General features: G+C 54.0%; 3 protein-coding genes across 8 annotated transcripts in view; 1 reads left to right on the top strand and 2 right to left on the bottom strand.

Moving 5' to 3' along the window:
- The first annotated feature begins 746 nt into the window (after positions 1 to 746).
- Positions 747 to 5104, top strand: SLC35B2 (solute carrier family 35 member B2). The gene is made up of 3 exons (XM_085320440.1): positions 747 to 961; positions 1451 to 1611; positions 2930 to 5104. The coding sequence occupies exons 1-3, from the start codon at positions 805 to 807 to the stop codon at positions 3866 to 3868; spliced, it is 1257 nt and encodes a 418-aa protein (XP_085176566.1). The 5' UTR covers positions 747 to 804; the 3' UTR covers positions 3869 to 5104.
- A 3125-nt stretch (positions 5105 to 8229) lies between these two features.
- Positions 8230 to 14755, bottom strand: HSP90AB1 (heat shock protein 90 alpha family class B member 1). The gene is given in 13 exon segments (XM_085320772.1): positions 8230 to 8789; positions 9551 to 9884; positions 10343 to 10614; positions 10896 to 11043; positions 11322 to 11349; positions 11351 to 11510; positions 11709 to 11874; positions 12309 to 12614; positions 13127 to 13260; positions 13442 to 13601; positions 13925 to 14131; positions 14289 to 14549; positions 14687 to 14755. Coding segments are annotated over 13 exon segments (2346 nt in total). The 3' UTR covers positions 8230 to 8688.
- A 1799-nt stretch (positions 14756 to 16554) lies between these two features.
- The window catches only part of SLC29A1 (solute carrier family 29 member 1 (Augustine blood group)), a 42146-nt gene continuing 32098 nt past the window's right edge, over positions 16555 to 26602 (bottom strand). For 4 of the 6 annotated variants that reach the window (XM_085320400.1, XM_085320392.1, XM_085320420.1 and 1 more), the window contains exons 2-13: positions 24678 to 24760; positions 23750 to 23831; positions 23304 to 23473; positions 22937 to 23076; positions 22546 to 22680; positions 22199 to 22296; positions 21773 to 21863; positions 21564 to 21655; positions 21311 to 21419; positions 20955 to 21040; positions 18243 to 18442; positions 16555 to 17575 (exon numbers count right to left, since the gene is read on the bottom strand). In XM_085320400.1, the coding sequence (XP_085176526.1) occupies positions 17464 to 17575; positions 18243 to 18442; positions 20955 to 21040; positions 21311 to 21419; positions 21564 to 21655; positions 21773 to 21863; positions 22199 to 22296; positions 22546 to 22680; positions 22937 to 23076; positions 23304 to 23473; positions 23750 to 23831; positions 24678 to 24706 (1344 nt within the window). In that variant the 5' untranslated portion in view covers positions 24707 to 24760 and the 3' untranslated portion in view covers positions 16555 to 17463. Of the gene's footprint in view, positions 17576 to 18242; positions 18443 to 20954; positions 21041 to 21310; positions 21420 to 21563; positions 21656 to 21772; positions 21864 to 22198; positions 22297 to 22545; positions 22681 to 22936; positions 23077 to 23303; positions 23474 to 23749; positions 23832 to 24677; positions 24761 to 24889; positions 25411 to 25576; positions 25715 to 26602 lie in introns of those variants that run through there. The other 2 variants (XM_085320412.1, XM_085320429.1) reach the window with 2 other exon arrangements.

Below are 26602 nucleotides of genomic sequence, written 5' to 3'. Positions count from 1 at the left end.
GGAGCCCCCCGGGGCACGGCTGCTGGGCGAAGCTGGCACCTAGCGCCGCGTTTTAAGCACGTCGGTGACCGTGCCGGGTAGCGCTGGTGACGTCCCAAGCAGCCCAGCTGGTAGCCGGGCTCCTTCCCGGCCCCGCGCTCGGCTCGGGCTGCGCCTCGCCCCGCGGGTGAGCGCTGGTAACCTCCTCCGAGCTGCGGGAGCGCCCTGGCGCGGCTGCACGCTCGCTGCCCCCGGCGGGAGAAGGGAGAGGCTGGCAGCCCTGGTCCCCCCCCCCCCCGTGGCCGTCCTCCGCTCCCCTCTTGCAGCCTGAGAGGGAAGCCCTGAGCTGCTTGCCCTGAAGGGAGGGCTGCTCCGGCCGTGGGCTTGAAATGGGAGCTGCCAGGGAGAAGGTGCTCCATTTGATGACCTTTTTCCACCCAAGGGCTGCACTAAAATTTAACCTGGAAAGGTTTTCCAAAGCGTTTGGTGCAAGGGTGTTGTCAAAGGCAGCTCATTAGAAGTGTTCATACATCCTGTCTGAGCGTGGAAATCRAAGTTGCCAAGCCAGAGCAAACAGTGTTAACAGGAGCAAAAGTAAACGTGTTTGCACTCTTGAATTCCAGAGGGCTTTTCCTGCTCCCTCTGCTGTGATGGTTCCTGTGGTTGCTGGAGTGGGATCTGGGTGCTTCATACTGGCAGGGAGCAGGCTGGGAGGTGGGTGGTGCAGACGTGCTGARCGGAGCTGGCCTTGTGCCAGTCGCTCACCGCCTGGCTCCGTCTCTCCACAGACTGTACGTCCCCCTCGTGCTGGCCGCTCTCCCTGCCATGGCTGCCGGCGAAGAGATCTCCTCTGCCCTGCAGGACTCRTGGGGCGATTTCTGGCTCTTCCGTTTCTTTGTGAATGCTGCTGGCTATGCAAGTATTGTGGTGCCAGGATTCCTTCTCATCCAGTATTTTAAGAGAAGGAATTACCTGGAGACAGGTAAGGGGAGCYGCTTCCCTTGTACATGCTGCCTCCCTGTGAGCTCTCTGCCACCTCTGTTAACCCCATCAGTGTGGATGGGAGGTTCCCCTGACTCTCTGTTGGACTGTGCCTGAGCTGCTCACAGAGMTGGCTCCCAGAGCTATCCAGGAGCTACCCTGAAGCTCTCAAATTTCTCTGAGGTCCTTGTGCCAGTACACGTGGAGGTGTTCTCTCAGCAGTTGCAGTCTGCCTGAGGCAGCCCAATCAAGGCCTGCTTAAGTAATGCAAGAGCTCATCTTGACCTTCTCGCTCTGCCAGGCTAGGCAGGACTTTGGGCAAGGCGGGAGTTGGTTTCAAGCCTGCTCAAGGCCTCAGGCTCCGTCTTGCAGCACATGTAATGTAGTGAGTTGGCTAACGGGGAGGAGGCTTCCCTTCCCAAGCTGATGTGGCTTGTGGTCCCCTAGACCATGGATGATTTTTTTTCCTGTGTCCTCTTACCCTCTTCAGGCCGGGGTATTTGCTTCCCTGTCATTAAATCATGTGTGTTCGGCTCTGAGGTGAAGTCTGCACACCAAGAGGATGGCTCTCTCCCACCACGAGCAGAACCCACAGAGTCCTCTACAGCCCGACAGGTCTTCAAGCTGCTCTTCTGTGCTGCTGGTCTGCAGGTAGGAACCCCATGTGTCTGTGTATGTATGTGTGGACCTCCCACTTAGCAGGGAGGAGGTGGGCAGTAGGTTTGTGGCCRCCAGCTCCTTTAAGACTAAGAATGCAGCACTGTCCTTGATCTGGCARGGTTGGAGGCTGAGACACAGTCTCTTGGCCAGGACAGTCCATCATGACTGCTGTGTGGCTTCTGAGGGCCTCTGGAGGTCCATTCAGATGGCATCTGGATTGGGAACTCTTGTCTGTCCACAATGTCATCTGCCAGTCATGGATAAAGAAAATTCTGTGATTCAGCACAGTTAAGGCTGCTTGTTCTGGCCTCACCATGGATCAGAGTGACAGACAGTTTGAATCTCTCAGACTCTTCTCTAGGTCCTTCTCTGGGAGTGATGTGTCCTTTTTTTGATGGACTGGATTTGGCTACCCARGAGAAATATTCAATCCAGCTGCACATAAAGAGGAATTTTTAGTCATTGTTTCCTTAAGTCCCAGTTACAGCCTGAGTGACATTAGGAAGGACAGCTTTCTGGGTCTGTGAGGACAAAAAATATAAAAGTGGGCAATCATGATACAAAACCCGTATGTCCTGCAGCCAGCAAAAGACACCCATGCTCTGCCCTACTTTCCCAGCCCATTCAGATCTTCTGGGAGGATACTCGTAAGTCATTTAATCTCTCTATGCCTCAGTTTCCCCGAATGGTGTGTGTGGTGAGAGGATGTCCATGTTACTTCTGTGACAGGCTTAGTACCATGGCACCAGGGCTGTGCGAGTAGGCTGACAGGCAGCCAGTGGTCTTCCCTGGAGGCCAATTTCCTCTGCAGGGTTTGAAACTAGAATTGCTTTGGATAGAACAGGGCCTAGGGAGATAGAAGTGAAAACCATGCAGAAGCCACTGGGAAATTTGCCAGGAGCTGCAGAGGGAAGTTGGCACCCAAACCATGGCTGTATATCAGTGATGTTCTCTGATCCTGTCTGTCTGGTTCAACAGGCAGCTTAAAATATAACCGTTTGTTGTACACTAAGATGTTTGCTTTGTGGGCTTCTCTTCCCTTGAAAATTGTGGCTGTAAACTGAGAAGGGCTGATTTCATTTGTTTAGGACTAGATGTTCCTTGCTGTAACTATGTGAGAGTGGGAATTCCCAAAGATGGGCTAAGTAGGGGCCAGCCCCATCTCACAGTGTCTCAGGAGAGCATTGCTATGCAGAGTATAAGGCCGTGCTGGGACAAACAGGGATCTCCTGGGGTCCATTCTTCCCTGTGGTTRCTTGTAGCTGCTATTGCTGGTCCTAACTCTCCCTGTATTCCTCCTGCTGCACAGGCCTCCTACCTGACATGGGGTGTCCTCCAGGAGCGTGTGATGACAAGGACGTATGGTGCCACTGACACAGACCCTGGCGAGAAATTTAAGGACTCACAGTTCCTGGTGTTCATGAACCGCATCCTGGCTTTCACGGTGGCTGGTCTGTACTGCGCCCTGACCAAGCAGCCACGCCATGGTGCTCCTATGTACAAATACTCCTTTGCTTCCCTCTCCAACATCCTCAGTAGCTGGTGCCAGTATGAGGCACTCAAATACATCAGCTTCCCAACGCAGGTGCTGGCCAAAGCCTCCAAAGTGATCCCTGTGATGATGATGGGCAAACTGGTGTCACGCAAGAGTTATGAGTATTGGGAGTACCTGACTGCTGCCCTTATTTCTGTGGGRGTCAGCATGTTCCTGCTCTCCAGTGCTCCCAACAGGCACGTGTCCACTGTCACTACTTTCTCGGGCATAGTCCTTCTGGCCGGTTACATCATCTTCGACAGCTTCACCTCCAACTGGCAGGATGCCCTTTTCACCTACAAGATGTCTCCTGTGCAGATGATGTTTGGCGTCAATGTTTTCTCCTGCCTTTTCACGGTGGGCTCACTTTTGGAGCAAGGCGCCTTGCTGGAGTCAGCACGCTTCATGGCCCGCCACTCGGAGTTCACAGCCCATGCCATGCTGCTCTCAGTGTGCTCTGCCTGTGGCCAGCTCTTCATCTTCTACACCATCAATCAGTTCGGGGCTGCTGTCTTCACCATCATCATGACGCTCCGCCAGGCCTTTGCCATTCTCCTCTCCTGCCTCATCTATGGGCACACTGTCACCGTTGTGGGTGGGCTGGGTGTAGCTGTTGTCTTCATGGCCCTTTTCCTCCGTGTCTACGCTCGCAGCCGCATGAAGAAGCGAAGTAAGAAGCTACCTCCAGGCGAGACCCCTGTACAGAAGGTTTGAAGAGCTGAGGTYGTGGCGTCTGAGCTATGCCCACTCACCTGCTTGATTTCTCCCCTCTGTGAACCCACTGAGAAGCAGGTTGGGGGGTGGATAGGCTGGACCAGTGACTCACCTTTCCACCTGCTTTTCCTGGGGAAGGGACTGGAACAAGCCCAGGGGAAGCCAGGCRTGCTCTGAGCTGCCATAACTCCAAGCCTTTCCATTTGCCTTAATGGGTCAAGACTTCCAGCCATGGCATGGGCMTGGGAGCTCAGATCCTGGGAGAAAACCAGCATGGGACTGCTGGGACTCCTGCCCTCACCCTACCTGTGACTCACAGCTTCTCTCCAAAGACACTTGGAGAGTAAACAAAGGACCCTTCTTCCTTGGTACCATCTTGCCTCTGGCTAATGCTCCTCCGTTTCCGTCACTACTACAGAGCTCAGTAGGAGGAGAGGGCAAAAGAAAAACACWCTATCTTTGAAACACCTCTGTATGAGGCAAGTGCTGAGGTGAGCCTGTCCCAAGAAGGAGCAGGGTAGAAGCTCTCAGCCCTGCCAGCCTCAGCTCTCCAGCCAAGGGGTGCTTCAGGTGGGATAGGCATGGCTAAGGGAAAGACTCCCAGTCTGTCCTATCTTAGGTAGATCTGCTCTGGGAGAACACTCTGAAGTCATAACCAGTACCTCCCAGTTTGTTTTTTTTTTTTTTTTTTTTTTTTTTTTTTTTTTTTTTTTTGATCCCCTGTCCCTGTTCCATGTTACTTTTCTTTGCTTCTCCCAATCCAGGCTGATTTTTATGTAGAGACTGAGGCTGGCCAGCTGAAGGCTTGCTGAGTTGTTTTAAGTTGCTTTTCAGTTACATCTGCTGCTATCACAGGCCAAAGGCTGCGATGCCCAGAATGCTCCACCACCACCTTGGGGTGTCTCTGTACCATGGTTTCTGGGCTTGGTAGTGACCATTTAGAAAAGCACAAATACGCCCTCTTCTTCCTGTTGGCTGAAGGCATCAGTCTCAGCTTTCTTGGGGCCTGGCCACAGCCAGAGATGAGGCAGAGTCCACTGCTGTGCCTTGTCCCTACTCCACAGGCAGCAGGGATGGAGCAATTGGAAGCTACTCCCCCTGGCTCTTCCCTAGCAGCCCAGGTTTTAGTGGTTAACCCTTTTCTCCCTAACACAACCTGGCAGGTTTTGGTACTTTTGAAAGGCAACTTTTTTTTCTCTTTTTATTTTATTAAATTAAAAAATATGCTGCATATGATGCCCTAGAGGTAAATGTTCATTTTTTTTCCATGTTTCTAGAAGAGAGCAAGAGCGCGTGCATGTGACTCCCCAGTCCTTCCCATGTCCCTAGTCTTTCTGGGACAGTGAAACCTTCTGTCTTCCCTTTCCAAACACAGGTGCTTCTGCCTTCATCCAGGTGGGTATCAGTCAATTTGGGACACACAGCTGCAAGGCCTGATGGCACCTCTGAGCAGCAGTCTTGCACAGCCAGGACTGGACTTCTGCATGTGCTGGCTGTGGGTAGGACACAGGCTTGCCCTTGGGCAGGAGTAGGGGTTGCATGTGGAGGAGCTGTGACCTTGCACCGACCTAGTCCTGTGTCTGGCTTGGCTCATGGGTGCTTGCTCCCTGCATGGCACAGCAAGGTTAGCCCCAGTGATTATAGCTCTGTATTGTGCAGCTGGCTAGAGACAGTGCTGCAGTCTGCTGAGCGCCTGCCAGCCATGGCCTCTGCAGCTGTAGCAAGGCCCTGGAGGAGGCTGTCCTTTTTGGGGTGCTGCTGCACCAACACCAGCTCTGCAGGTCCTACAGCAGAGTTAATGAGAAATAGTGTGGGCTGTTGCGTGTACATCCCCCCGTTTCACATAGGAGGCTTGTGAAAGCCTCGTCTTTAAGCTACTGCTGACCTGTCTTGAGGTTTGGTGTTGAAAATAGGAATTTGACCTAAAAGAACTAGAGGAAATGGAGGTTGAGGTGAGGGCTACAAGCAAGACAGAGGGCACTGTACAGATAGGAGCTGCTTTTCACAGTGCTATGTGGAGCCCTGGGTGAGCTGGAGAAAGCAAGCAAGGCACTGCCTGGCAGCTTTTGGCTTGATGCTAGTGCTGAACATGACACACTGGAAGAAGGCTGTCCTGGTACCAGTGCTTTCCTTGTGCTGAGGCAGGTGATGGGGCTGGTTCTTGTTAGATCCAGGAGGCCTGAGCCCACAGATCAGCAGGTGGGCTGGATTGCAGGGACACCAGATGGAAGAGAGGGCTGTTGTCCTGGCATGCTCTTGGGATGGGAGGCAGCAGAGTGGTTTATTAGCCCAGCCTGCAGGGATAACAGAGCTGGTGCTGAGCTCAGCCTGGGCTTAGCAGCAGACAGCCCTCCAGCAGATGCACTTATAATCTGTGTTGTAACATCATATCCTTCGCTTTGCTTCTACTCCCTGGCTACACATGCCCCCAACTGTCCTTTCCCATCACATACTGTCCCAAATTGAAAATGGAATAGCTTTTCTTTGGTCAAAACCAAGCAGTTTCTGCCTGCCAACTTAGGAACGAGACTCCTTTCTGACTGAAATCTAGTTCTTACAAACAAACAAAAAAAACAAAACAACCCCACAAAAAAAAAAAAAAAAAAAAAAAAAAAAAAGAAACAAACCTCTTTTCCTCTAGAAGAATTGACTTCATTGATCCCAGCTATTTTGGCAAAACCCCTTCCTGCACTGGGAACCTAACTCGACATCTTTTTTTCCTCTCTGTCTCAGGGAATGATGACCCTGGAGCACTGGCTAGCTCAGCTCCAGCAGTCACAGTAGCCAAGCGATGGCCATGCTGCAGTGCCGTGCCATGCAGTGCATGCAGCAAGGGCCTCCAGCTCCTGCCGTAGGCTGCCCTCTGCTGTCTCGGGCCAGCAAGCCCCGGGGCTCCAGGGCCAGCAGCTGCGCTGCATGCCGGGACGCATAGGCTCTGCCTGCCCCACATGCAAGATGGACGCTGGCTGCAGCCCACTCCATTTTGTGTCCGTGGTTGCTGGCAAGCAGCCAGCACTGCACTCAGAAGTTAGTGTCACTTCCCCGTCAAAGCCTGTGGGGGCTACTCTGACAAGGGGTGACAACCTCCCCCTCCAGAGGGGCAGCACAAGGCAGGGGGCAGAGAGAACAGAGGTGATGCTCTGCAACCCCTGGCTTTTCAGTCATCCAGGAYAGAGCAGCAGGAGCAGCAGCCCACCATGCTCTGGCTTTTGCCRCAGCCCAGAGGTAGGCAAGAGCCCAGAAACAATACTGACAGTGAAAGGAAAGGCTGGAGTTYAGTGCACAGAGTGAAAGCAGTCTGGCATGAAGGCTGAACAGAGGTAGCTTAAGTACAGTTCTGAGCTGTCCTTCCTCCCCCACCGCTCTGCACTGAGAGGGGATAGGCAGATGGATCCTGCCACAGCTCCAGCCCACAGTCATGCTCAGATTAGACCAGTCAGCAGCACTGCAAGCTCAGGTGGGCAAGCTGTGCCAGAATTTGAGAAGTGCACTTAAAAAGGTTTGTTTGTTAGGCTGTACGGCATGCAGGACTCCACAGAGGAGAACTACTGCCAACCWAGAGGGCATCTCTCCTGCCCAGCACAAGGCAGATACACCTCAAATACCYCCTTGGTACAGGACTGGAAGTGGAAAGTATAAGCTGAAGCAGAGCTCTGAAAACCAGTCAAGGAGCGATCAGCTGCCTGGTGCCCTGGAGCACATGTTCTCCCTGAATTGCCATGTGGAAGGAAGACGTGTGAGCATGACCAACTTGAGTCTCCYGGCTTTTAAAGTGCAGTGGCAAGGGGGGTTGAAAGCCTGCAGTTCACCCCTCCTTCCCCCTCCAGAGGGCACTGACTTAATTTCAGCATATGAAGCTGAAGCATGTGAAGAACAGGCCCTTAATACTCYCAGCACCAAGGGGAGGTAAGGCCATAAGCTTGATGCAAGACAGGAGACAAAGGGTGTGAGAGGCGGGTTCCTAGTTTTGCTCAGAGGCAGTAATCCCCCCCCCACACACACACACACACTTCATTCACAGGGGACACACAGCAAAAGTTTCCAACAGGAGAAGCTAGAACAGATTTACCAACCTGGCTCCTCCAAGTGCTACATTAATTCTATGCAACCTCCCTTCTTGTTCCTAGAAGGGGGCAGCAGCCCTGACCCCAATTGCTACAGCCTATTACCACCCAGAAATTTTATCTGCAGCCAGAGCAGGCTTGCACAGAGGCATACACACAGCCCACTCCTCCACAGAGCAGAAGCTAGGCTCTGTCCAACTCTCTCCCAGAACTCACAGCCTCTCTGGACTTAAGGCCCCTCACCTTCCTCTTGGCAACACCAGCCTCAGGAACAAAACACAAAGGACTACTGCCATATAAACCACGTTCTGATACTTTAATTCCAGTAGAACAAAACAACAGAAAAATAATCAAAAAATAACCAAAGCAACCAAAATACAACATCCTACCCTGGAGGTGCAGGGAGTCAGCAGCTCAGAGGAAGGGCTCTTCCCAACTCAGTAAATTGAAGTGTTTGATGCCTACTGGTAAACAGGAGATTGCGTGGAGAGAAAGGAAGCCTAACCTCTTCCATCTCCCCRTCCCATCAGCTGTTTCTACACAAGCAGAAGGACATTGACCAGACAAGCCTGGGGCTGCCCATCTTACCACTGACAAATACACATCCCCTCCCTCCTCCTCCCCAAAAAAATCCTCCCAAATGAGACATCACCAAGGAGTCAGTAGCAGCTGGTGGTACCAGACCCCCCCCCCCCTTTGAGCAAAGATGAGATGAAGAGGAGGCCTGGCAGGAAAGATAAAAGCCCTCCTCCTACTTTAGTCCACCTCTTCCATGCAGGATGCATCATCTCCCTCCAGAGCAGATATTTCATCTGGAACAGCTGCAGTGGGCTCTTCTGCAGTCACTTCATCAATACCTAGGAGAAGAAAGAGAATAAACAGGTAAGGCTTCCAGGTGACATCTGTCACCAGAGCATCAGCCTCTCTTGAAGCAAAGGCTGGCTCCTGCCCTCTACCTGAGAGACAGGGCTATTAGCACCCAAGGGTTATCCCAAACCATGGCAATTCATGACTAATATTTTTGTCTAAAAGCTCCATCARTCTAAAAAGTTGGGTGCAAGTACAAGTTGTTTCACCAGATAGGCCTCACCTCCCATGGCAAGCTTTTGATATTCACCGTGAAGACCTGAAAAGCCACAGCTTCGTCAGTGGTGGCTCCTGTCCTCACAGGAAACAGTCCATTCTGAGCACAGAGCCCTCCATAAGCAACTTGCTCCAGGTTTCCACTTGCCTGTAGCCACCAGACACATTTGTCTGGTTCTGTGCATCACACTAGCATGGCTCATCTACCTGCCTCCTCCCAGCCTTCAAGACAGCTACATGCTACCCAGTTGGCCAGGCCAGCACAAGCCAGGATGCTTAGCTCTACCAGAGGCTTATCAGCCCTTTTCAAACATAGCCTGTGTTGGAGATGGCACCTCAAGCAGCTTGGGTACAGTCAGGCCAGAAACAGAGGCAAGAAYTGACCATGGCTCAAGCATCCTTGCAGGGCCCAGTAACAGGTGAATCTACAGGCTGTAATAACACCATTACAAGCAGATCCACAATGAGCTGAAGCCCAACCTGCAAATATGGCTCAGGACCTGCTCCAGGCCTGAGAAGCTGCATGAACACCTACCAAGCCCCAGTTTGATCATCCTATAGATGCGGTTAGAGTGGGTCTGGGGATCTTCCAGGGAGAAGCCAGAGGACAGCAGAGCTGTCTCAAAAAGCAGTACCACCAGATCTTTGACAGCTTTGTCATTCTTGTCAGCATCAGCCTTCTGGCAGAGTGTTTCCACAATTGGGTGGTCTGGGTTGATCTCCAGGTGCTTCTTGGCCATCATATAGCCCATGGTGGAGTTGTCCCGCAGTGCTTGGGCCTTCATGATGCGCTCCATGTTGGCTGTCCAGCCATAGGTACTGGTGACAATGCAGCAGGGAGATGAAACCAACCGGTTTGAGATAGTTACCTGCCAATTGCAGCCAAGAATTAGCAGAGCATGGTCCCCACACACTCTGAACTGGACCTAGCCACAGTGCACACAGAAAACCCCAGGTCTTTGTCCCAGGTTCAGCTGGTGACAACCCAAAGCAAACAGGGATCCTCCAAGCAGCTCCAGGATTGCTGCACAAGACTGTGGGCAGCTCAGTCAGCACTTTCAGTACCCACTACATTTCCCACACTTACCCTCTCCCATCAATGCACGTATTTGGGTCAGTGCCCTTCATCTGCAGCCTGGCTGCTTAGAGCAAGATRGTGCAGTGCATGCTGGAACCTTCAGTCTCCTTTAGCGGCTCCTCTACAGGAGATGAGGGAGATCAGAGGCATGCATTGAGCTGGAGCCCTTGCTTACATCATGAAGGGCCCAGCGCCCCTCCCTCCAGCCCAGGATACAGCCCTGGGCTGAGCTCCCTCCTTCTGTCTCACCTTCTCCACCTTCTTGTCCAGAATTTCCTTCATGAGCTTGCAAAGGGTCTCAAATTTGGCCTTGCCCTCCTCCATCTTCTTCTTCTTCTCTTCCTCATCTTCAGGCAGCTCCAGCCCCTCTTTGGTGACCGATACCAGGCTCTTGCCATCAAACTCCTTAAGCTGCTGCACACAGTACTCATCAATTGGCTCCGTCATGTACACCACCTCAAAGCCACGCTTCTGCACAYGCTCCACAAAGGCTGAGTTGGCCACCTGCTCTTTACTCTCCCCTRTGTTGGTGGGGGTAGAAATAAGATGTAACCAAAATTTTAAAGTTAGTTACAGGGTGACAAACAGCACCAGTCTCACAGTCCCTAGCATAAAGCTGTGGCTGCAGATGGGACTCTGGGTCCTCTTTCCTTTCTCCAGCCCACAAGGATGGTCTGTAATTTGGTAGAGAGGACCCGCTACAAGCGGCTGGGCCTGCCTGGAGACATTTGTCTGAAGACAGGGCTGTTAAGCAGGTAACCTCTCCTCCACCTCACTGTAGCACAAGGGAGGTCTGGCTCACCTGTGATGTAGTAGATACTCTTCTGTGTGTCCTTCATACAGGACACACATTCTGAAAGCGAAGTCACCTCATCACCTGACTGGGACGTGTGGTAGCGCAGCAGCTCTGACAGGTGCTTTCGGTTGGTTGAGTCCTCATGGATGCCCAGCTAGGGTTAGAGAAAATGCATTAAGTCTGCAGGATAGGACTTGCATACACTCAGCCACCCTCAGGGCACAGYCATCTCTGCTGATGCCCTAACTGCCTAAGCCCTGGACCAAGGGCAAACCAGAAGGACCAACTGTCCACAAAGGCTCTCTAGAACACTTATGAGATTCCCTCTACCCTAGCACCCACTAGATGCTCACAGTACAGGGACAAGCCTGTATCTCAGCACACTAGGAGAGAGGGGAATCCATGAACTGATGCAGGGTGCCCAGCTCTCACCTTAAGGTTCTTTGAGAAGGCCTCATAATTTCTTGTAGTTCTCTTTGTCCTCTGCCAGCTCAATAAAGAGCTCCAAGCACTTCTTCACAATGTTCTTACGGATCACCTTGAGGATCTTACTCTGCTGAAGCATTTCATGGGAGATGTTCAGAGGCAGGTCCTCTGAGTCCACCACACCCCGGATAAAGTCTGATGAGGAAAAAGAAAACAAGAGTCAGGCTAAGCTCTAAGCTTCATCACAGGAGAAATGCTGAACAAGACACTGGCAGCTGTTCCCCTACATTAGGCCAGTACTTCAGCCAGCCACTCTGTACCAGAGACAGTACCACAGGCTGTGGGGGTTCCAGCTTCAAGCTGGGCAGCTGAGGGCAGGGGAGCTCTTGAGACTCAAGTACTCAGGGATAATCTCATCACAGCTGTCCATGATGAAGACACGCCTCACATACAGCTTGATATTGTTCTTCTTTTTCTTGTTCTCGAAGAGGTCGAAGGGGGCACGGTGTGGGATGAAGAGCAGGGCCCTGAACTCCAGCTGCCCTTCTACAGAGAAGKGCTGTGTGGCCAAGAAGGAAACACAGCTGCTGTTAACAATTCCCTTCTACAACTTCTACCAGGACCCAGCAACCTGCTCCGGGCAAGCTGAACTGCCATCCCACAGGGGATGCAAAGGGACCCAGCAGGGTCTTGCCATTTCCATCTCTTCTTCCTCAGCTTCCCTGTCCTCTGCTATGYCAACTATGCCAGGACTCTTTCGCATCCAGCAGCCCTACAGAGAGAAGTCATACTGCTCCAAGCTCAACACACTCCTAGTTTACTTTGAGGGTGGCACCACTCATCCTACCACCTGCACAAAAGTCACAGGGCAAGATGAGGCACCATCAAAGGTCTCAGGAACCCTCAGCCATGCACTGAAGCATAAACATGTGGTGGCTTTTGATATGGGTGGAAAGAGACTCTTCTAACAAGGCAGCATGGCCCAGCACCCACCTTGACAGCTAGGTGGTCTTCCCAATCATTGGTGAGACTTTTGTAGAACTCGCCATATTCCTCTTGGGTGATATCATCAGGGTTGCATGTCCAGATGGGCTTGGTCTTGTTCAGCTCCTCCTGGTCAATGTACTTCTCCTTAGTCTTCTTGGTGGTCTTTTTCTCTCCCTCCTCCTCTTCATCAGAGCCCACATCGTCAATCTCGGGTTTCTCCTCATCCTTGGAGTCTGACTCTTCCTCTTCCTTCTCAGTTTTCTCCTCTTCTGCCTCATCGTCACTGATCTCTTTCTCACATTCTTTCTCCAGCTGCCGGAAGAGGGAAAAAAAAAAATCAGGGCCATGGGCCCAGGCTTAGACCCAAGCAAACAGCATCAGAAGTCATTTTGCCCCAAAGAAGAACACATGCACCGCTGGGTGTAGYGGAAAGCCCAGCCCACACAACATCCAGAAACCAGGGTCTCTCCTGAAATCAGCTCTCAGAGACTTCCCACTGCTTGCAAGACTAAGGTCTGTGTCTGAGAAGATGAAATTAGGGGCAGAACACTCTCCCCCCTCCATGGCTGGTTCACATGATCACTACATCTACAGAGACCAAGGCCCATGAACATGGCTGGATACCCATCACTTGCAACAGGCTCCCAACCTAAATTCATCACTGGCTGAATAAGGCTAGAAACACCACTGCTTAATACACAACAATCAGGAACTGGGGAAGAGAAYGGAAGAGATAGTACTCTGCCTTTTTCCATCTTCCTGTTCCCAACACACACCTCCACTTTAGCTTTTTAGTTGGTCCCCTAAGTCCTTCCCTTACGTACATAGARTGTGATAGGATAGCCAATGAACTGGGAGTGCTTCTTCACCACTTCTTTGACACGTCGCTCTTCTAAGTACTCTGCCTGGTCCTCCTTCAGATACAGGATCACTTTAGTGCCCTGTCCAATAGGCTCACCTACGGTGTAAAAAGAGAAACATTAGTGCTTAAAGCACAGGGCAGCTCCTCAGGCCCAGCCACTGCTAGATAGATACATCATGTGAACAGATAGGAATGAAAACCCACTCCAGCCCAGAAAAACACCGCAAAGAGAGGCTTTCTGGATGAAAGAAAGACGCTTAGTCTTTACAATACATACCATGGTCAGTTCGAACAGTGAAGGAACCTCYGGCTGAYGACTCCCAAGCATACTGCTCATCATCATTATGCTTGGTAATAACCACAACCTTCTCAGCCACCAGGTAGGCTGAGTAGAAACCCACACCAAACTGCCCAATCATGGAGATGTCTGCACCTGCCTGTTAAAGCAGAGAAAAACAAATGGAGAGGGGTAAGGGCACAAGAGACATCTGCAACTGATTCACAGCAGCAGAGAACTGGATCAGCATGTAGAGATGAAGTAGGAAGTGCCAACAGCAAGTCAGTCCTACTCTGAGCTCCTCCCTGCTGCAGAAGRGGTGGAGAAATACACTCAGGCAGGYAGGCAAACAGTTCCCATAGCAAGGTAAAGGCAGAGCTAGGTGCTGACTGCTGGGCATGCTCATACGGTAAGARCTGCATACACCCCAGTGAAGCTTAGGGCCCAGGCTGCAGGGAGCCAACACAGCCAAAGATAACCCACCTGCAGGGCTTCCATGAAGGCCTTGGTACCAGATTTAGCAATAGTACCCAAGTTGTTGGTGAGGTCTGCTTTTGTCATCCCAATACCAGTGTCCACCAGGGTGAGCGTGTGGTCCCGGGAGTTGGGGACAATGTCGATCTTGAGGTCCTTGCCACTGTCCAGCTTGGAGGGGTCGGTCAGGCTTTCGTAACGGATCTTATCCAGCGCCTAGGGGGGAGGGCAGAGCGCTTACCTCGGCCTCGCTACTCTGCGGCCACCTCCCCGGCCCCGCTCCCCGAGACGCCGACCTCGGCGGGGGCACCAGCCTGCCCAGGGGAGGGGGCAGGGCAGGGGAGGCCCCGGGGCGGGCCGCGGCGGGGCTCACATCGGAGGCGTTGGAGATGAGCTCCCGCAGGAAGATCTCCTTGTTGGAGTAGAAGGTGTTGATGATGAGCGGCACGAGCTGGGCRATCTCCGCCTGGAAGGCGAACGTCTCCACCACCTCCTCCTCCCCGCCATGCTGCGCCTCCACCTCGCACAGGCCGCTGGCGGCGGCAGCGCGGCCGGGCGGCCCCGGCGCCCTTACCGCGCCAGGCAACGGCGGACGAGCCCGGGCAGCGGCCGCCACTGCCCCCCGAGCCGCTCTCTATAGGGCCGGCACCGCACCGCCTCCACCTCGCGCCGCCCGCCGGCTCCTTCCGCCTTAAAAGGGGGAGGGGACAAGCTGCGGGCCCCACAGGGCGGGGAGGGGGACTCTGCGGACGGGCGGCGCGCCCCCCTCACCGCCTCCGCGCCGCAAGCGGGACGAGGCCGCCCCTCGCAGCGCCCTTCCCGGCGCGCGGCCTGCCCCATCCTCCGCCCGCGGCGCGGCAGCGGGGGGACTATTTCCCGCGGGCGGAGGGACGGGGGCTGGCGGTGAAGCGGCCCTTCCAGAGGGTTCCGGCGGGGGGGGGGTGGGGGAGCAGTCCGCGCGCGCCCCCGGCGAGGCCGGCGAGGGCGGCGGTGGCCGCGCCGGAGGCAGGACCCGCCTGGGCGCCCCTGACGCTGGGGAGCTGCTCCCAGCGTGAGCCCTGGGGAGCCGCAGCCTGCCCTGGGGAGCCGCAGCCTGGCGGCTCGGGGCTGCGGGACCTGCAGGCGGGGCGCCGGGGGCGCCGCCCTCCTGCCGGCCTGGAGGGGCCGCTGCAGCCCGGGCCTGGGCTCTGGGCCCTGCGCTTGCAGCAGAGCAGCYCCTCAGCTCGCCTGAACCTTACTGTAGCCCTGCTGTTACAGTCACTTGCATGCTCTCAAGTGCTAGGAAGGAAATTAGGCCGTTAATCCCTGTTAGTGCTTCCTCAGCTCCTCCAGGGTGCAGAGCTGGGACRGGYGGAGGGAGTTYTATAGGAACAAGCTGGGGTGCAGAYGCAGTGCTAGAGGGKAGGGCATGTGTGCCTTGCCCAGCCCCATCCTCCAAGGGGTTTGCAGCTGAGCAAAAAAGCACAGAGCCCTTCTGTTCTAACTTCTTGCTGYGTCAGGATCTTTGGCTGTATGTAAAATGCCAGCTGCAGGCTGAGCATGTGTCTAGTAACTCTGGTGGGTGGGGGAACAGCAGGGAAACCAAGCAGGTGTCAGCCCTTTGGGCAGTTAACAAGGCACCTTTTTATTCATGATCTACATTGGTGGCACCTGTMATGTGCAGGGCTCTTTACTTCGTATGGGGAGACAACAGCTCTCCTGAGGCCAAGAACCAGAGCAGTTGGTTCCAGGCACATCTCTGGCCAATGAACTCATGGTTTTGCGATCCTGACTTTTCTGAGACTCTGGGTGCAAGCCAGGAAAGTACATGGGGAAGTACAGAGGGGGGATGCACAGGATGGAGGGGACAGGCAGGGGCAAAAGGACTTCGTGGGAGAACATGCTGCAGGGATCGTGTCAGGATGGTGGGGTGCTAGTAGAGATGAGTTCAGAGCGCGGAGCAGGCCTGTTTCTGCCATCAGAAGTCAGTGTGGCAGGGAAGGTGTTTGGGAATCACTGTTTTTAGCAGTAGCTAAGGGCACAAAGGCTAAGTCCCATGCCTTATCCCTTCTCTTGGAGTCGCAGGTACATAGGTCTGTATYCCTTGCAGGGCAGAGTTCGGGCAATCTCTGACCTCTGTGCACAGCTGCAAGAGAAACSCCAGGTGGCTGCTAGCGGAAGGTGGGATGAGGGGGCCTGGGCCCTTCGAGCCTGGCGGGGGGGAGTGCTGTGGCACTGCAGCAGATGAGCCCCTGGAGCTGAGGAGGCAATGGCTGTGAGCAGCGTGGGGCAGAGAGGTGGTGTGGGGGGCCCACGGCCACTTGTGAGATGATGTAGTTCTCCACAGGAGCAGAAGGTGGCACTCCAGCTGTTCAGGCACAGGGAAGGTTCCCGGGTGCATGGGCTGCTGCTGGTCGTTGCACCCAAAACAGGCAGGTGCCAGAGGTTTGTGCCAAGGCCAGCACTCTGTATCTCAGCCATGTAATGTAGCAGTGAGGCCCTGGGCCTAGCCATCCTGGAGAAGCTCACAGTGTGGTGCTGGCCACAGGGGACCCTGGGGATGCCAAAAAGAAGCTGGCACCTGCTCCTTTCGGCTCCTGCCCTGCTCAGCCCCTGTGGCCCTCTTCCCTGTGGTGATGGAGACASACACACATACCCAGCAGGGCATTTTGGTCTTTTTATAGAAAAAGGCAACTGTACAGATACATTTATAAGGCAGGGGAGAGACAAGGGGGAGGTCAAACTCCCCCTGCGGCATAGGGATAAGCAGGGCAGCCTGGTGGGAAGGGAGTTGCCTGCTTTCCTCTCACACTTCRTGGTGCCAGCTCCTGTCACATGAATAGGAGACAGAAAACAGTGGCAGAATCACCAACCAGTTTTTGAAGGGGCTGGGAAATAAGCAGGCAGGGAAAAAGGCAAAGAGAAGGAAAAGGCAGGGTGTAGAGACCTCTTCCTCAGTCTAGCCATGGTGTTGGATGGCAGCTCTTTGGGTGGGATATGGATCTGTCCCTCAGACGTTACTGTGGCAGGAGGACATGGTAATAGCAGACAGTGGGGATGAGGACAACAAGGCTATCTGGGGCTCTCCTTCCTATTTTCAGTCTCCTCAGTAGGGGAGAAGTTGGGGTGTGGGATGCTTCCACCCCCCTGGAAGGAGATAAAAGGAGAGCCAGTCCCCAGGTGCCTCAGGAACACGGGTGGGAGAGGAGACAAAACTGGACACCAGCCTTCAACTCTGCCTGTCAGAATGGAGGTACCTGAGAATGGCTTTAGGTCTCGAGCTGGGGAAGTTATGCAGCATGAGGGGATGGCTGGACCTCTGTGAGATCCCAGGGGTTTTGCAGCATGGCAAAGGCACGTGGGCCTGAAGGCATCACACAGCCGAGCATGGCAGGAGCCAGGCCAGCCCTGGAGGAGTAGAACCGTCCCYGGCTGTAACATCTGCTTTGGCAGTGCAATTTGTCATGGGCAGGTGTGGTGGTTTCTCCCCATAGCACTGAGGTGTCCAGGGCCTCAGAGGAGGATGTCGAGCTGTCTCTCTGTGTCTGTGCAGCCTCCAGGTGCCTCTGCTAGATGACAATTCGGAATAGGAAGGAGATGGCTGCTCCTAGGGCCAAGCCCAGTGAGAGGAAAAAGGCCATGACTGCTCCAGCTGTTTCTGCTTCATGGGCAAGCACTTTCCTGTGGGAGAAACAGGTGTCAGACCCATCCTTGGAGGGGGGAAACATGTGCTGTGCCCTGCTACGAGCTCAGCTGCAGAAATGGGAGGAGACCACACAGTAAGCAGAAGCTGTGTCCTTCTGCGGCAGGGGAATGGTAAGAGCAAATTCCACTTGGCTCCAAGAGCCTTGCCTCTAAATTATGGGCTCATTTAAAAAAGAAAAAAAAAAAACAAAAAGGCATCAGGCAGGCTGCCTTGAAGCTCCTGGCGCCAAGCACACCCCTCCTTGGCTCCTGCCCTGATGCACTGCAGCCTGCTTGGCTGAGCCCCAGCAGGACTCCTCATGCTGCCTGTGTTCCTGTGCTGGGCAAAGCTGCTCACCCCTCTGTGCTACAGTGCCTTCTGCTCCCCTCCAAAATCCCGTTGTGTTCAGTCCCTTCCCCAGAGTGGTACACAGAGAAAATGGTGAGCCCAAACAATATCATCCTCAGCTCTAGGATACAACACAAGGGTAGGAGAGAGGACATTAAGGTTATCTTCCCAGAAAGGAGGTGGTGTGACCATCCCCCCTCTGCCCTGGAGGAATCCAGATGCCAGAGTTGGGCAGAGTCTGGACTGGAGGAGCTGTGCCTGGGCTGGCACCCACAGGTATAACCAGCTCTTCCCTTGTCCCTAGCTGTTACTCACTTGGGCCCAAAGCACATGCAAAGGCTGGCCAGGTAGCCGTTGGAGATGGAGAAGAAGATCATGAAGATGATGTACCAGGCGTCGTGAGAGAAGATGACAGGCAGGTAATTGCGGGGCTGCACATTGCACAGCATGAAAAGGGGTATAAAGATGACACGTAGGACCACCATCACTGGCAGGAGGCAGCTGTCTTTTCCAGGCTGTGAGAGGAACACATGTCACTGAATAGCTGAATTCCTCGACCCATTGCATGTCAGTAAGGGCTACAGAGGGGCTGTCCCTACTGTCTGCTCTAGAACTAGAAGGATCCACACAGAGAGCAAAGCTGCTTGGAGACTTTTCCTGTTGCAACAAATTTCAGCATCGCCTTTTGATACAAGGGAGAGATCAGGGCTTCCAGACTCACAGTTCCTGCCTGCTGTCCTTCAGCATACACCTGTGAGTCTGTCTATCCTGATTCTACAGCTTCCTGCATCCAGCTGTGTGAACTCCCCCAGCCCACATATACACAGATACAGCTATCTGAGGCTTGAGTGCTTTTCTCTTTTCTTTTTTCCCCCCCTCGCCTTCCTGATATCTGCGAGGCCATCACTCATGAGAAGGTTCTCACTGCCAGACATCTGTCACTGATATGGGCGCTGCCTGGAGCCACACTCCAGCAGGCATTGTAAGGACAGCTGCAGCAGAGAGCAGAGACAAGGATGACCGGACAAGCCTCATGGACCCACATTAGCATCAGAGACTCTGGGGAAAGGCCTGATATATGTGGAGAACATCTGGCTTGAGCGGGGATCATGAAGACACTGTTCTGGTCCCCCCCAAAAAAGAAGAGGCAAAATATCAGACTGTTGCAAGCTCTTCAGCAGAGATGTGAGTATGAACACTTCTTCCCCAGTAAGAAGAAATGGAAGAATTCACTGACATTCATCTTTCCCTCCCTCCCTTTGTAGGGCATGCTGTCTCAGCCTGGCAAGCATCCCTTGAGCTCAGCTGCTGCTCTGCTGGGACTTAGTGCAAGCTATCCTGCCTCTGCAGGAGTTTGTGACTTGCTATAGGTAGGGAGGTCAGTGTGCAGAGAGGAGAGACAGACAGGGCACCTGTCCTAGAAGGTCTAACTACTGCCCTACAAATCTCATCCCAGTTGATTTGGAGGGCAGCAGCACCAGAGCCAAAATACTGAGCTGGACTTCTGAGCAACTGCTAAGCACTTGCTGGAAACAACAGTTAGCCTTATGTGCACACAAGCCATCTTGTCCTGCAGCAAATCATTGCACAGGACAAGGCTGGCTGAGATAAATCCCTTCTGGCACATCAGCACCTGCAAAATGGGCTTYAACCAGCTCTTTGGCCTCCCACATCATCTCCTAGCGAAGCAGGATGAGATCCAGGAAAGGGATCRTACTGGGACTGTTTCGGAGTGTGCTGTGAAAGGCGCTGACTGGGTTAGGGTCCCTCCAGATCCTAACAGAGACCCTGGATGAGTGGAGCTGGGACAAAGTAGCAGGCACTGTCACCCTATGTTTTTCTGAACCTAGGATCAAGGCAGTCCCTGGTAGGTGTGTGAGGGCTGGGGATGTCACAGATGTGCTTGGTTCTGTCTAGAGTCCTCTCAGCGAGGTATCAGGGTTACAGATGACAGGATCCAAGGTCAGAAGGGACCTACAGTTGCCTTGGGAGTTGGTGGCCCTGCCTAGGTTGGTGTCACTGTAGGACTTTTCATGAGTGCATAGAGTTCCTGAAGCAACACCAACTGTCGTGTCTGTGGGCAAACCCACAAAAGCAGCATCCTGTTTTGCTTAGTGAGTGGGAGAAGAAAAGGAGAGAGCAGGGCCTTGACCAGGGAAATGAGGCCTAAACCACATGCAGTCAAACTTTCCACACAGTGTTGTTTTGGAAATGTCTCCTGCTGGGTTATCCCACCATTGGGGTTGTGGCCTGGACATCAAGCAATTTGGCTTGTGGCCAAGGCCGGGGGCAGTCAGTAGTGATGGCCAGGAGAGAAGCAGCTCCAGGCTGCAGGGAAACCTAGCGCAGCCAGGCCTGGACAGACCTCATGTTGTGTGGTGCTGCAAGGAGTTTCTTTAAACAAACATCCTGAACAATATAGGGGGAAACAGAGCCTGGGGTAGGGTGAAGGGGCAGGAAGAGATGTAGACAGCACAGCCCCCTTCCTCACCCTCTGCCATCGCAGCCTTTGCTCTCATCCCTCAGCTCTAAACCAGGCAGGGGAGATGGCAGGAAAGGGATGTGGGATATGGCTCGGGACAGTTCAGTGTCCCACATGGCATGGCTCTGCCCCGTTCCCAGGCAAGGCTTTTTAAAGCAGCTATGTCCTGTGTGAAGGCCAGAGGTTTTATTCTGGGCTGCACTGTCTTTCACCTTCTTGCCCTGCTGCCATCCTGCCTGGCTGCTTGCATAGCTGGAGTGAAGGTTTGTTTACAAAAAGGCTGGAAAGGAGAAGGCAGCTTCATCCAAACCATGCGAAAGAGGGGTGGGAAGAGGATGGGACAATACTGTGACTCTCGGATCTAACCCATAGATTTTTGCTTTGCTTTTGCAAAGCCAGGACAGGAGTCAGCCCAGCACCTCCTTCCTCCCTGAAGCCCCAGATGGCAGCCCCAGTGAGAGGCATGGCCAAGAGGCCAGGGGATAGAGAGTACCTGAGTGCTCCAGGAGCAGAGCCTCAGCATTCCCTCCCTGACCCATGCTTACCCACGTGAAGAGAGCTGTGAGACTCCGTCCTGTCCAGTCAAAGACATTAAACATCAGGAAGCAGGAGACAGGGATGAAGTAGAGACCTGCAGAAGGGGAAAAAYATCACTGACCAGCTCAGGGTGCCCCAAGCCCTCCTGCTGACTGCACAGAGACCATCTCATGGTCTGAGCCCTCCTGGCTTCCCACAAAGGGCTGAAACTCTCCCAGTCAGGTCAGCATCTGCATCCAAACTATCACACAAAGTAGTCTTCTCCCTTCAGGCACTCCTACAACTTCAAACTCTACTTTTYTTCCTCCCATTTAGCTCTTTCCCAGTCTCATCTTCCTTGCACCCCATACCTGGCCACACTTACCCCATTTGTTTCCCTCTCCAAGTATAGTCGACACCTTAGCTGTGATGGAAGGAAAGACCCCGATGGTGACAGTGAAGACAAAGCAGACGGATACAGCCATGACCCAGAGCTGGGGAAATGAAATAAAGGGGCTGATACCAAACACAGGGGAAGAGACCAGTGCAGGGGTGGCCATAACACCCTGTGATGTCCTACACCCATGTCCATCCCCTGAAACAAGGGGAAGGGCAGGCATTGCTGGCAGCTCACAGACCTTTTTAAAAATGGAGAGGATCGAGGGCTTCTCATCAGGGTTGTGGATAGGGATGATCTTTGAGTTATTCTGCTCCATCCCATTGGGCTCATCTGCAGGAAGAGACAAGAATAGGGTGTAGTTGACCTTGGACAGCAGAGATGTTCAGTCCTGTCTCATCCTTCCCCTCAGCTCTTCCTCCCTTTCTCTTCCTCCTGTCAGTCCCTCACCTTTCTTAATCAGGTCTCTCTTGGTCTCCAGCTCTGCATGGTACACACGGTACTCTGTCTTATCCTTCATGGAGTAGTAGCGGAAGAAATCCTGCAGCGACACAGTCACACAGAACTCATTCATGTGTGGGGAAAGAAGACTGCCAGGGAGTGGGTGTTTGGGGCTATGCACTGACAGCAGATTGTGCAAAATGGGTGAAGTATTTGCTCCGGGTTTCTTGCTCACCCAGGGGCTTATTTCCATGCAGTACCCCAGGATACAGAGATTTCAGCTCAGAAATCACACAGCTCYCCTGGGACAGAGGAGGGCCTGTCCTGACCCAGGAGGTGGATGCTGGTAGGAATGTCAGTGGGCCAAGGTCTGTGCTGCAAAGCACAAAGATCCCATGTTCTCATACTTTCCCCACCAAGAAGGCAAAGTCTTACCATGCGAGGCAAAAGGATGTAGGAGAAGATTGCCAGCACGATCGCCACACATGCTGTGGTGAAGTAACCAATGAAACTCTCTGGCTGCTGCGCACCAACTGCGAGCACAGGAAGGGAGGAGACCGAGAGGAAAAGGAAGAGGATGAAGACGGTGAAGGGAACAAGGTCCTGCTGCCATTTCCCACCCATCCCTACAGCATGATCCCCGGACAGGGCCCTGCAGGGAACGAGGTCTCCTGCTTGTGCCACTCTTCGTTTGCTGTGAGCACAGACTGCAGTTTCTAGCCAGCCCTGTTAGCAGCATGGTCCAGGAAGACTTTGTCACCCATGAGGTAGGGATTACTTACTGGCAATACTGAAGATCATTGCCAGAGCGGCAAAAGTCCCTGCCAAGCCCTGCCCGCTCATGATGGGAGCTGTGTAGCTGACAGGCAGGAGCCCTGCCAGTCCGAAGAGGCTGCTCTGGAGGATGGCACCAAAGGCTGCAGAGGGAAGGACAAGAAGAAATGAGCAACCAAAGGCTTGGAAGGACTGCACCTCTGTGAGGAACTACCTTGCAACCAACTCTGTAGCTCTGAAGAGCAAGGCAGGGACCCCTCTCCCCTCTGCTTTTCCCTGATCTCCTGCAGTGCAGTTTGTGCTCTCCTCCCCAAAGAAATCAGTCCTAGCTGTGTGATTCTACTGTTATAGAAGAGCTCAGCACACTGCCCCTTTCCTTCCTCCCCATGGCCCACTCACAGTTGATGAAGACAATACWGATCATGGTGAAGATGAAGAAGGGAAGAGGCTCCATGGTGACTTTCACCATGATTGCGGTGATTAGGAACACCAGCCCAATGGCCACCAAGCTGCCTGAGATGCGGATCTGCTGGGGAATCCTGCAAGAGAGGGTCTCAGTGAGGAAAACCCACCCTCCGCAACACCCAAAGCCAGGGCTTAGACTCTCCCAGGAGAGGCCCAGCCATCCACAGTACAGGATAGTGGTGTTTTGTCTTTAACCTGACTCTGGACAGGCTACAATTTTGCTCAGTGCTGGGGCAGGAAGACTGGTGAGGGCTAGGATGTCCTGTGAGGGCTGGCAGGGCAAGGATGGGGCAAGGCTCACCGCTGGTGGATAAAGGAGTTGAGGCAGGTGAAGATGAGAAGTGGCACCATGGCACAAAGTGTCATGAAGTTGTCAAACATGGACTGCAGGTAGGAGGGGGATGAGGTATTCCCACCAGTTTCATTCTGGAAGTTTTTCGTGTTCAGGTCTGCCAGGCGGCTGATGAAATACTGTAAAAAAAGGAGCCAGGTGGGGCTGAGCTGCTGAAAAGTTTCTCCCCGGCACAGTCAGGCTGCATGTGCTACCTCCCTGAGCSCAGGGCAACTCGCGCCAGCTCAGTGCCTCACATGGCCCACCCAGCTTACCCACATCCCCATCTCCCCATCTGCAAATGTTGGGGGCCTTACACCATTCCATGCTGCCACACTGTCACACCCACACTGCCGTCCCTACAGGTGACATGGGATGATTAGTGCCCCTGACAGTGGTGGGACAGAAGTTCTCACCTCCCTGGCAATCATGAAGAAATTCCATGGCAGCAGTGTTCCCAGCCCAAGGATGAAGAAGATCAGCCAGACAGCTTTATACCTGTGAAGTGGACAGAGCGGTTCAGTGCAGGGCACTGTCTGGGCAGCGCAGGGGACAGGTATCACCTCTTTTCCTGACTGTCCTCCAACCCACYGTGGGACAGAGCAGGAAGAGGAGTGAGGATGGAAACTCACAACTCAGTGCCATCTGTGGGACCAGTGCTCTCAATAGCAAGGAGATTTACACCAGGGTAGTGCAAGGGATTTATTTTGCCCTAGCTCTGCCACTGGTTCTCACCAGCTCCCAACAGCCTCTGCTCACCYAGCCTATCTTGAGCAGACACGGCCCTGCATTTTCTAGCAGGTTATGAAAGCAGGGGAAGGCTGATTCCTCTTCAGCATGTGGCACCCAGATGCATAGCGACTGTTGCCAAAGCTGGGAGGGAGTCACACTACCCAGGAACAGCAGTGCTGTGTGTCAGCACTGACTGTTTACAGCCCATCTGCTATGGAAAAATTGACAGCAAGAGTGACTTGGGGAAAGGGACTCCACAGATGGGGATGGAGCATGAAGATCTGGAGAGCAGATTGCCATCAGGCTAGGACCCGGCATGACTGGCTCCAATATGAGGCTAGGACCTGGCATGACTGGCTCCAATATGCTCTCCAGCCCACAGCTTGAAGGGAACAGGCAGTGAGCAGGTCATGCTGGGCTGGGCAATAGGCTTCGGGGCTGGAGCCATCTCTGCTCCTTCCAGCTCACAGTGACGTGGTATTCCCAAGGGGGAATGGTATCACAGCTCTGTAGCCCAGAAAACTTGCAGGACAAGGGGCAGACCGGGCCCCTGTCCCGTCAGATCTGGTATCCTGGATATGCCCCCACACCCACACAGGGGCCAAGCAATACCTGTCTTGGGGCCCATCTCTTGCTGTCATCTTGTGTGGAGTGGTTCAGCGAAGGTCCCAGTAAGTCTTGTGGTTGCTCTGCGTCTGGAAAACAAACAGAGGATTTTACTGGCGAGTGAGGCACACTGGCCAGGCAGGGACAGCACTGGTTTTAACCTTCCTCTAGATGGGCTCTCCACAGACCTGGGAGACAAACAGAGCCCTGCAACTCACAAGAGCATCATGCAACAGCTTCGGAAACCTGCAGATCAGAGGTCTTCGGCTGAGAGGCTGACAGAGGAGGCCACACGCTGCTATTCAGAGGATGCCTAGCCCTTTCCTCCAAAAGGGAAAATGCTTTTATGAGCTACCCAGGCTGCTCTACCCCAGCCGCCTGCCTACTCCACAGCAGGCTCTTAAGAGATTTCTGAGCCTGCAGCGCTCTGCCTCCAATCCTCACGCTCTGAGTGAAGCACATGCGCAGTGGGCTGTGTCCCTCCCTTGCCATCCTCATGTCTATCCAACACTCAGGCATGGCAGGACTAAAGACATATTTTATTCAATGAGTCCTCTGGTCAGAACCACACAAACCCTCCATTTCCAGTTCCCTATTCCCTAGGGTTCTTGCAGCCACTTCCTGCATCACTCCCAGAAGCAGCATTTCCAGGTCCAGCACGGGACATCCTTGGTGGGCCCTGGTACTGCTCATCTCTCTCCCTTTTGCACTCTTACTGCACAACACAAACCTCCTGCTGAGTCCTGCCCCTGCCACCACCCCAGCATTGCTTTCCCTACAGATGGCCAGCTCTGGAGACACATCCCCAGAGGCCGCTGAGACCTTTCCCCCACCCCATCCCTCCCTCCCTCCCTCCCTTTTCAGATAGAGCAGGATTATCTGCCCGAGAGAAGCCGCAGGCCTGCCTTGTCCTTTTCCAGTCCAGCTGGTGCAGCATTGGGTATCCAGTCACTTCTCCCAGAGCTTCATCTACAGCAAGGCTCCTGGAAGGCAGCCCRCAGACGCCCCTAGGCATGGCCCTCGGCCACCTGCCTCTCCTCCTTCCCCTCCCGCCCCGCGGCCCGCTGCAGCCACAGCATCCCTGCCTGCCCGCAGCAGGCTGCCTGCCAGGTAGGCGTCCTAGGCAGCTGGCAGGCAGCAGCATGCTGGGAGCTGTAGGCTGCGCAAGACATGGCGTGTCTTAAAGGCAACCGAGGCTCTGCCGTTTCTCAGGTGCCTCTGTCCTTCACSTCTGCACTCTCCCTGCAGAAAAAGGCAGAAAGAGGCACCACGCTCCTGCAGGCTGTGCAGTGCAGGAGAACTTACAAGTATGACAGGAGAAACCAGAGCCAAAACATAGCTGACAAAGTGTGGCGAGGTATTTGGGAGGCCCATTAGCTACTTGGAAAAGCTGTATCAGGCCAACAGGCATGCCTGTGCAGAATGGGACTGAGATCCCCCCAGGTCAGCAGCTCCCACCTCACACTGCTGGCACCAGCTGCGGCATGGCTCCTCTTCCTTCCTATGCTGACGGCTCAGGATATGATGGCTCCTCTCCCGCCCCTGAGAGCCACCCGGGCTTCCAGAGAAAAACGTAAGAAAATCCCCTTGCAGCTGGCTGCCAGTGCCTCAGCTGCAGGAGGCTTCTTGAGCTGCGGCACTGCGTTAGCAGGGGGGTCTGCCAGTGCAGCTGCTGTCCCCTCACATACATGCGGACACTGGTGGTCACCCGCGTGCAAAATGACCTCTCCAAAGAGATCTCCTCCACTAGTCAGGAGAAAACCAGTGGGTCCCGAGCAAGCCCACAACAAGCTGCCCGTTGGGCAGACAAGCCCCCAGCTCCACTCTCAGCCTCCCCCTGCTTCCCGCTGCTCCCACCAGTGTCCAGGAGGGCCGGGGGAGGGACAGGCCCCACAGATGTACCGGGGGAGGACAGAGCCAGGACAGGCTCA

Source organism: Rhea americana, unplaced genomic scaffold (assembly GCF_003343005.1).
Source record: "Rhea americana isolate MKP2758 unplaced genomic scaffold, rheAme1 scaffold_119, whole genome shotgun sequence".
Lineage (NCBI taxonomy): Eukaryota > Metazoa > Chordata > Aves > Rheiformes > Rheidae > Rhea > Rhea americana.
The sequence above is the reverse complement of the archived record's forward strand: the minus strand, read 5'-3'. Positions and strand labels throughout refer to the sequence as shown.